The sequence below is a fragment of the Salmo trutta genome, chromosome 34 (genome assembly GCF_901001165.1).
Source record: "Salmo trutta chromosome 34, fSalTru1.1, whole genome shotgun sequence".
Classification (NCBI taxonomy): Eukaryota; Metazoa; Chordata; class Actinopteri; order Salmoniformes; family Salmonidae; genus Salmo; species Salmo trutta.
This window is the reverse complement of record NC_042990.1, coordinates 24,022,961-24,033,265: the sequence shown is the minus strand read 5'-3', so window position 1 is coordinate 24,033,265 and position 10,305 is coordinate 24,022,961. Positions and strand designations below refer to the sequence as shown.

The window sequence follows — 10,305 nt, the reverse complement described above, 5'->3', positions numbered from 1 at the left end:
CTCTCTAGGGGTGTGTGTAACCTCTCTAGGGGTGTGTGTAACCTCTCTAGGGGTGTGTGTAACCTCTCTAGGGGTGTGTGTAACCTCTCTAGGGGTGTGTGTAACCTCTCTAGGGGTGTGTGTAACCTTGCCCCTCTCTAGGGGTGTGTGTAACCTCTCTAGGGGTGTGTGTAACCTTGCCTCTCTCTAGGGGTGTGTGTAACCTTGCCTCTCTCTAGGGGTGTGTGTAACCTTGCCTCTCTCTAGGGGTGTGTGTAACCTTGCCTCTCTCTAGGGGTGTGTGTAACCTTGCCTCTCAGTAGGGGTGTGTGTAACCTTGCCTCTCAGTAGGGGTGTGTGTAACCTTGCCTCTCAGTAGGGGTGATTATGTGTGTGTTTGTTGCTCTACCTTGTCTTTCTGTTGGGATGTGTTTGTTACTCTAACCTGGTCTCTGTCTGTAGGTGCGGTCGATGGATGAGCTGAACCATGACTTCCAGGCCCTGGCTCTAGAAGGGCGTGCCATGGGAGAGGTAAGGGGTCAGGTGTTAGAGGTCAAGTAGTTTGAGGACTGTAGACACTGCTTACCAAAGGCAATGTGGGGGTAGGAAGACTGAAGCCCAGAATAGTGTCCTGACTTACTGCACATCCTGCTGCTGTAGGAATCTTCAGCGTTGTAATGTTAGCTAGCAGTTATCTTGGTAGTTATTTAGCGAAGACATTGAGGAAAATGTCCTTACACTTCATATTTCTCTTTCCGTTTCTCTCGCTGTCCCTTTCAATGTTTCGCTCCTGTCTCTCCTCTACAGCAGCTTCTGACAGGTAAGAAGTTTTGGGAGAGTGATGAAGCGGGGAAAGATGGACCAAAAGGGATCTTTCTGGACCAGTGGAGGGACAGCGCGTGGGGGGCCACAGGTAAGACAGAGGGTGGGCCCAGTCCCAGGATTAAAACACCACTGGGTCAACACACCAAATTCTCAGTGCCCAGCATAATGTGTGCGTGTTTGGAGACTGACGGTAGGGCGCTCTCTAATTTCCCCTCCCCAGACCACTCGGTATCTCAGCCAATCATGGTGTCCCGTCGGCCTGGCGGTGGGTTCCATAGCGGCGGGGAAGTGGGCGGGTCAGTGATGTCACCGCGGTCAGAGAGTGGGGGTTTAGGAGTCAGTATGGTAGAGTACGTCCTCTCCTCCTCTCCCGCCGAAAAACTGGACTCCTGCCTACGCAAGGGACCCTACGTAAGTAGCCTAAACTCGTTTACACTATCTGACTTTTATCACTGACAACCTGGACTCCTGCATTAGCTTCTATTGCATACGTAGTCTTGTTTAGCACTCCCTCCATCTTACTGGTTCATTCCTTCCTGCACCCCTCTATTGATCTCATACTCTGATCAATAAAGTGACAGTGATACATCTCTCAATCACAATGTTCTCAATCTGTCCATCCATTGACTTTTACACCTCTATCCCTCTCTCTCTGACAGGGTCCGAGGGATGGAGAGGTGGAGGACGAGAACAGGGAGAAACCAAAGGCCGCGTTTGAAGTAGAGAAACTCAAGGAGATGACGGAGGGAGAGGGTGATGTCATCAGTGATGTCATCAACCCTAATGGGCTCCCTGTGCAGAATGGCCTGGATGTGGACGTCAAAGAGTACAGGTACACACACATTCACTCACACCGGCATACACACATTCACTCACGCCGGCACTCACACTCACACACACATTCACTCACACATTCACTCACACTGGCACACACACACACACACATTTACTCACCATGTTCTCTCCTGCTCTCTTCAGTCGTCAAGGCCAGATGCCGCCTGCGGGGACAGACACTGACATGATGGGGGGTGTAGGGGGGTGTGTAGGAGGGGAGGGTATGGTCCCCATGGGAGGAGGCGGGGGTCCCAAACCCCAAGAGGACTTCTCTGGTGTGGAACAGGGCGTTACCATGGATACCATGGAGTCTGTGATGGAGCCTCTGCAGTTTGACTACAACTCCCAGATGGCCATGGACTCACAGCCCACCGTGGGGCTGTTTGACTACAGCAACCAACAACAGGTGTGTGTGTGTGTGTGTGTGTTATGATGATGACCACCCTGGACTACTGCAGCCGACTTTGGGCTGCGGGTGTTTTTATTTGTTGGACAGAAGACTGTTAAATACCAGGAAATCAGCTCCAAGTAATTTTAATTTTGGAAATCTGTTTCCATGTATTCCCACGTATAATATTCCCACGTATAATACAGAGACGTGATCGTATTCAAATGTAAGCAAGGTTTGAAATGATTGTTTTAGTCAAATTTTGTATCTCTTTGGTCTTGGGGTCAATTTGCAGTCTACAAATGATTTGTAATTAACTTTCCGCCCCCGGCCATCTGCTCAAGAAAAAATAATACCGCAGTTTAATCTAGTGGATAATCCCTGGTGTATATACTCAAATAATATTTAATTTGTTGCTACACATAGTGTGTGAACAGCAGTAGTTATATAGGGCCGAGCGGGTGTTGTATATGGCCAATATACCACGACTAAGGGCTGTTCTTATGCACAACGCCACACGGAGTGCCTGGATACAGCCCTTGGCTATGGTATATTGGCCATATACCACAAACCCCCGAGGTGCCTTATTGCTGTTATAAACTGGTTACCAACGTAATTAGAGCAGTAACAAGAAATGTTTCGTCATACCCGAGGGTATACCGTCTGATTTGAGACTGCTGTCAGCCAATCAGCATTCAGGGCTCGAACCACCCAGTTTATAAACTAGAACAGCCCTTAGCCGTGGTATATTAGCCATCATGCCTTATTGCTTAAATATATCATATGAAGTGGGTAAAGCAGTATGTAAACATAATTAAAGTGACCAGTGTTCAATGACTGTAAATAGGGAAGCACTCTCTAAGGTACAGGGTTGAGTACTGGGTGTGAGCAGACTGTATGTATGTACACTACCGGTCAAAGTATTAGAACACCTACTCGTTCAAGGGTTTTTCTTTATTTGTACTATTTTCTACATTGCAGAATAATATTGAAGACCTCAAAACTATGAAATATCACCAAAGTGTTAAACAAATCAAAATATATTTTATATTTGAGATTCTTCAAATAGCCACCCTTTGCCTTGATGACAGCATTGCACACTCTTATTCTCTCAACCAGCTTCACCTGGTATGCTTTTTCAAGAGTCCTGATGGAGTTCCCAAATATGCTGAGCACTTGTTGGCTGCTTTTCCTTCACTCTGCGGTTCGACTTATCCCAAACCATCTCAATTTGATTGAGGTCGGAGGATTATGGAAGCCAGGTCATCTGATGCAGCACTCCATCACTCTCCTTCTTGGTCAAATAGCCCTTACACAGCCTGGAGGTGTGTTGGGTCATTGTCCTGTTGAAAAAGAAATGATAGGAAATGATAAGCCCAAACCAGATGGGATGGCGTATCGCTGCAGAATGCTGTGGTTGCCATTCTGGTTAAGTGTGCCTTGAATTCTAAATAAATCAGACGGTGTCAATAGCAAATCACCATCACACCTCTTCCTCCATGTTTTACGGTGGGAAATACACATGCAGAGATCATCTGTTCACCTGCTGTGCGTCTCACAGAAGACACGGCCGTTGGAACCAAAAATCTCACATTTGGACTCATCAGACCAAAGAAAAGATTTCCACTGGTCTAATGTCCATTTCTCTTGTTTCTTGGCCCAAGCAAGTCTCTTCTTATTATTGGTGTCCTTTAGTCGTGGTTTATTTGCAGCAGTTTGGCCATAAAAGCCTGATTCACGCAGTCTCCTCTGAACAGTTGATGTCGAGATGTGTCTGTTACTTGAACTCTGAAGCATTTATTTGTGCTGCAATCTGGGGTGCAGTTAACTCTAATGAACTTATCCTCTGCAGCAGGGGTAACTCTGGGTCTTCCTTTCCTATGGCGGTCCTCATGAGAGCCAGTTTCATCATAACGCTTGACGGTTTTTCCGACTGCACTTGAAGAAATGTTCAAAGTTCTTGACATTTTCCGTATTGACTGACATGTCTTAAAGTAATGATGGACTGTCGTTTCTCCTTGCTTATTTGAGCTGTTCTTGCCATGATATGGACTTGGTCTTTTACCAAATATGGCTATCTTCTGTATACCACCCCTACCTTGTCACAACACAACTGATTGGCTGAAACGTATTAAGAAGGAAAGAAATTCCACAAATTAACTTTTAACAAGGCACACCTGTTAATTGAAATGCATTCCATGTGACTACCTCATGAAGCTGGTTGAGAGAATGCCAAGAGTGTGCAAAGCTGTCATCAAGGCAAAGGGTGGCTATTTGAAGAATCTCAAATATAAAATATATTTTGATTTGTTCAACACTTTTGGTTACTACTTTTTTTCAATTTATTTTTTACCTTTATTTAACTAGGCAAGTCAGTTAACAAATTCATATTTTCAATGACGGCCTAGGAACAGTGGGTTAACTGCCTTGTTCAGGGGCAGAACGACAGATTTTTACCTTGTCAGCTCGGGGATTGGATCTCGCAACCTTCCGGTTAACTTGTCCAACGCTCTAACCGCTAGGCTACCTGCCGTCCTACATGATTCCATGTGTTATTTCATAGTTTTGATGTCCTCACTATTATTCTACAATGTAGAAAATAGTCAAAATAAAGAAAAACCCTGAATTGAGGTGTTCTAAAACTTTTGACCGGTAGTTATGGAAAGAAAAGCAATTTAAAAAAGTGTCCATTAAAATAACATCAAATTCATTAAATACACTGTAGACAATGTTAATGTTGGAAATGACTATTGTAGCTGGAAACGGCTGATTTTTAATGGAATATCTACATAGGAGTACAGAGGCCCATTATCAGCAACCATCACTCCTGTGTTCCAATGGCACGTTGTGTTAGCTAATCCATATTTATCATTAGAAAACCCTTTTGCAATTGTTAGCACAGCTGAAAACTGTTGTTCTGATTAAAGAAGCAATAAAACTGGCCTTCTTTAGACTAGTTGTGTATCTGGAACATCAGCATTTGTGGGTTCGAATACAGGCTCAAAATAGCCAGAAAAAATAACTTTCTTCTGAAACTGGTCAGTCTATTCTTGTTCTGAGAAATGAAGGCTATTCCATGCGAGAAATTGCCGAGAAACTGAAGATCTCGTACAACGCTGTGTACTACTCCGTCACAGAACAGCGCAAACTGGCACTAACCAGAATTGAAGAGTGGGAGGCCCCGGTGCACAACTGAGCCATAGGACAAGTACTCAAGTCCTCAACTGGCAGCTTCATTAAATAGTACCCGCAAAACTCCAGTCTCAAAGTCAACAGTGAAGAGGCGACTCTGGGATGCTGGCCTTCTAGGCAGAGTTCCTCTGTCCAGTGTCCTTTTGCCCATCTGAATCTTTTCTGGTGTTTTCCTGGTGTTCTGCAGGTACTATTTAATGAAGCTGCCAGTTGATGTCTTATACCTCATAAGACTGTTTCTCAGACTAGGTACACTGTCTACACTGTATTTCTGATCAATTTGATATTTTAATGGACAAAATGTCATTAAAAAATTTTTTTTATTTTTTTTTTACATATTTAAGTTACTCATCTTTTGAAGTGTGTGTGTGTGTGTTAAATAAATAACCCGTGTGTGTAGTTGTTTCAGAGACCCAGTGCGCTAGCACTGCAGCAGCTGACAGCAGCTCAACAGCAGCAGTATGCCTTGGCAGCAGCACAGCAATCTCACATTGGTAAGTTTTAGGTGAAAGACATGTTCAACATGATACTCTGCTGACCCATTTCTGGGAATGTATTCAGTGACAAAAAAGTTGTTATTGGACTGTGTGTGTTCCTCTCTCACTGACCTTTATCTCTTTGTGTGTATTATCAGGTCTGGCTCCCGCGTTTGTTCCCAACCCTTACATCATCAGTGCGGGTCCGCCTGGAACTGACCCCTACGCTGCTGGACTGGCAGCTGCTGCAACACTGGGTAAGGCACAGATACACACGCACCTGCCATTTCTTTTCCATGTCCAGCGGCGATGCTGGCCACACCTACTCATTCCAGGATTTGTCTTTATTTTGACTTTTTTCTATATTGTAGATTAATAGCGAAGACATCAAAATGATGAAATGACACACATTTTACATTTTTCAAAGTAGCCACCCTTTGCCTTGATGACAGCTTTGCACACTTTTGGCATTCTCTACCAGCTTAACCTCTCTGGGGTATGTGGGATGGTAGCGTCCCACTCGCCAACAGCCAGTGAAATAGCATAGCGCCAAATTCAAAAAAACTAAAATCTCATAATTCAAATTTCTCACACATACAAGTATTATACACCATTTTAAATATAAACTTCTCGTTAATCCAACCACAGTGTCCGATTTCAAAAAGGCTTTACGGCGAAAGCATAGCATTAGATTATGTTAGGACAGCACCTAGACAAGAAAAACCACACAGCCATTTTCCAAGCAAGGAGAGGCGTCACAAAAAACAGAAATACAGATAAAATGAATCACTAACCTTTGATGATCTTCATCAGATGGCACTCATAGGACTTCATGTTACACAATACATGTATGTTTTTTTCTCGATAAAGTTCATATTTATATCCAAAAACCCCATTTTTACATTGGCGTGTAATGTTCAGAAATGTTTTGCCTCCAAAACTTCTGGTGAATGAGCACATCAATTTACAGAAATACTCATCATAAACGTTGATAAAATATACAACTGTTATGCATAGAATTAAAGATACACTTCTCCTTAACCTGTCTGGGGTATGTGGGACGATTTCGTCCCACCTACGTAACAGCTACTGATATTCCAGTGGCGCGATTTTTGAATCGTTAGAAATACTATTACTTCAATTTCTCAAACATATGACTATTTTACAGCTATTTAAAGACAAGAATCTCGTTAATCTAACCCCACTGTCCGATTTCAAAAAGGCTTTACAACGAAAGCAAAACATTAGATTATGTCAGCAGAGTGCCCAGCCAGAAAAAATCAGACAGCCATTTTTCAAGCTAGCATATCATGTCACATAAACCCAAACCACAGCTAAATGCAGCACTAACCTTTGATGATCTTCATCAGATGACACACCTAGGACATTGTGTTATACAATACATGCATGTCTGTTCAATCAAGTTCATATTTATATCAAAAAACAGCTTTTTGCATTAGCATGTGACGTTCAGAAAACGCATAACCCCCGGCAAACTTCCGTTGAATTTACTAACAGTTTGCTAAATTACTCACGATAAACGTTCACAAAAAGCATAACAATTATTTTAAGAATTATAGATACATTACTCCTCTATGCACTCGATATGTCCGATTTTAAAATAGCTTTTCGGATGAAGCACATTTTGCAATAATCTAAGTACATAGCCCGGCATTACAGGGCTAGCTATTTAGATACCCACCCAGGTCAGCATCCACCAAAATCACATTTCCTATAAGAAAAATGTTCTTACCTTGCTTGTTCTTCATCAGAATACACTGCCAGGACTTCTACTTCAATAACAAATGTTGGTTTGGTCCCAAATAATCCATCGTTATATCCAAACAGCGACGTTTTGTTCGTGAGTTCTAGAATGCTTCTTCCCGGTTTCGCGCATGGCGCATTGGCGTGTCAAAAATGTCTAAATATTCCATTACCGTACTTCGAAGCATGTCAACCGCTGTTTAAAACCAATTTTTATGCCATTTATGTCGTAGAGAAGTGATAATATTCCGACCGGGAGTATGCATTGAGCCTAAACAGCCGAATAAAATTTCTCCTCAGAAGCGACTCATGCACGCGCATCATTCAAAGGTCCTCGGAGCATCCACTTACAAAAGGCGATAATATGTTTCAACCTGAGGCTCCCTCGTAAACCTTCAGTTATTTCGCGGGCTCTGAGAGCCTATTGGAGCCCTGGGAATTGTCACGTTACAGCTAAGATCCTTACTTTTCAATAAAAAGATGCAAGACGCACGACTCCTTGTCAGACAGGGTACTTCCTGCTTGAAACCTTGTCAGGTTTTTGCCTGCCATAGGAGTTCTGTTATACTCACAGACACCATTCAAACAGTTTTAGAAAATTCAGAGTGTTTTCTATCCAAACCTGAACAATAATATGCATATTCTAGCTTCTGAGTTGGTGTAGGAGGCAGTTAAAAATGGGAACATATTTTTCCAAAATTCTCAATACTGCCCCCTAGCCCAGACAGGTTAATGCAACCGCTGTGTCAGATTTCAAAAAAGCTTTACAGCGAAAGCACACTTTGCAATAATCTGAGTACAGCGCTCAGTCACCAAAACAAGCCATACAGATACCCGCCATGTTGTGGACTCAACAAAAGTCAGAAATGCATTATAAATATTCACTTACCTTTGATCTTAATCGGAACGCACTCCCAGGAATCCGTTCCACAATAAATGTTCGTTTTGTTCGATAAAGTTAATCTATGTCCAAATACCTCCATTTTGTTAATGCGTTAGGTTCACTATTCCAAATGCAGAAGGCTTGCGTACTAAAGTCCAGATGAAAAGTCAAAATTCTATTACAGTTTGTAGAAACATGTCAAATGATGTGTAGAATCAATCTTTAGGATGTTTTTATCATAAATATTCCAACCGGACAATTCCTTTGTCTTCATAAAGGAAAGAGAACTAAGCTCGTGCTCATGGCCGCGCGTAACTAAAATAATGACCGACTGCCAGACACCTGACTCAAACTGCTCTTATTCGCTCCCCATTCACAGTAGAAGCCTGAAACATCGTTCTAAAGACTTGACATCTAGTGGAAGCCTTAGGAAGTGCAATATGACCCCATAGACACTGTATATTGGATAGGCAATCACTTGAAAAACTACAAACCTCAGATTTCCACACTTCCTGGTTGGATTTTTTCTCAGTTTTTTGCCTGCCATATGAGTTCTGTTATACTCAGACATCATTCAAACAGTTTTAGAAACTTCGGAGTGTTTTCTATCTAAATCTACTTATTATATGCATATTCTAGCTTTTGGGCCTGAGTAGCAGGCAGTTTACTCTGGGCACGCTTTTCATCCGGACGTGAAAATACTGCCCCCTACCCAGATGAAGTTAATGAGGAAATCACCTGGGATGCATTTCAATTAACCTCTCTAGGGTAGGTGGGACGAAATCGTCCCACCTACTCAACAGTCAGTGGAATCCCGTGGCGCGTTATTCAAATACCTTAGAAATGCTATTACTTCAATTTCTCAAACATATGACTATTTTACAGCATTTTAAAGACAAGACTCTCGTTAATCTAACCACACTGTCCGATTTCAAAAAGGCTTTACAACGAAAGCAAAACATTAGATTATGTCAGCAGAGTACCCAGCCAGAAATAATCAGACACCCATTTTTCAAGCTAGCATATAATGTCACATAAACCCAAACCACAGCTAAATGCAGCACTAACCTTTGCTCTTCACCAGATGACAATCCTAGGACATTATATTATACAATACATGCATGTTTTGTTCAATCAAGTTCATATTTATATCAAAAACCAGCTTTTTACATTAGCATGTGACGTTCAGAACTAGCATACCCACCGCAAACTTCCGGTGAATTTACTAAATTACTAAAAAAAACATAATTATTTTAAGAATTATAGATACAGAACTCCTTTATGCTAGTTCTGAACGTCACATGCTAATGTAAAAAGCTGTTTTTTGATATAAATATGAACTTGATTGAACAAAACGTGCATGTATTGTATAACATAATGTCCTAGGGTTGTCATCTGATGATCATCAAAGGTTAGTGCTGCATTTAGCTGTCTTCTGGGTTTATGTGACATTATATGCTAGCTTGAAAAATGGGTGTCTGATTATTTCTGGCTGGGTACTCTGCTGACATAATCTAATGTTTTGCTTTCATTGTAAAGCCTTTTTGAAATCGGACAGTGTGGTTAGATTAACGAGAGTCTTGTCTTTAAAATGCTGTAAAATAGTGTCGTGTCTTTGGCTATGCCGGATTAAGTGATATGACATGCTAACTTATAAAATTATTTCTCTGTAATTGATATTACCTGATTAAGCTAATCATGTAAATGTAATTAACTAGAAAGTCGGGGCACCACAGAAGAACGTTTATAGAGCTGTTATCCTCTGAATAAACTCTTAAAATACTTAGTAATATTTTACATCAATAGCAGTCAATCTTAACCCGTATGTTGTTTCAGTCTCATCATGAAAGTTGTAATTCTTGGTTATCTGCACGAACCCAGTCTTTACTAAAATCATCCATACATCAATTGTCTTAAAATCATTTATTTACTACACTAAGTAATTAACAGAAAACATACAAACA

General features: G+C 41.7%; 1 protein-coding gene across 5 annotated transcripts in view; it reads left to right on the top strand.

Annotated features, from left to right (window-relative positions):
- pum1 (pumilio RNA-binding family member 1) overlaps window positions 1-10,305 on the top strand; it is a 38,906-nt gene that overhangs the window by 3,715 nt on the left and 24,886 nt on the right. For 3 of the 5 annotated variants that reach the window (XM_029732306.1, XM_029732303.1, XM_029732304.1), the window contains 7 exons: window positions 442-510; window positions 787-892; window positions 1,025-1,215; window positions 1,464-1,636; window positions 1,783-2,044; window positions 5,619-5,712; window positions 5,853-5,951. In XM_029732306.1, the coding sequence (XP_029588166.1) occupies window positions 442-510; window positions 787-892; window positions 1,025-1,215; window positions 1,464-1,636; window positions 1,783-2,044; window positions 5,619-5,712; window positions 5,853-5,951 (994 nt within the window). The remainder of the gene's footprint in view (window positions 1-441; window positions 511-786; window positions 893-1,024; window positions 1,216-1,463; window positions 1,637-1,782; window positions 2,045-5,618; window positions 5,713-5,852; window positions 5,952-10,305) is intronic. The other 2 variants (XM_029732307.1, XM_029732305.1) reach the window with 1 other exon arrangement.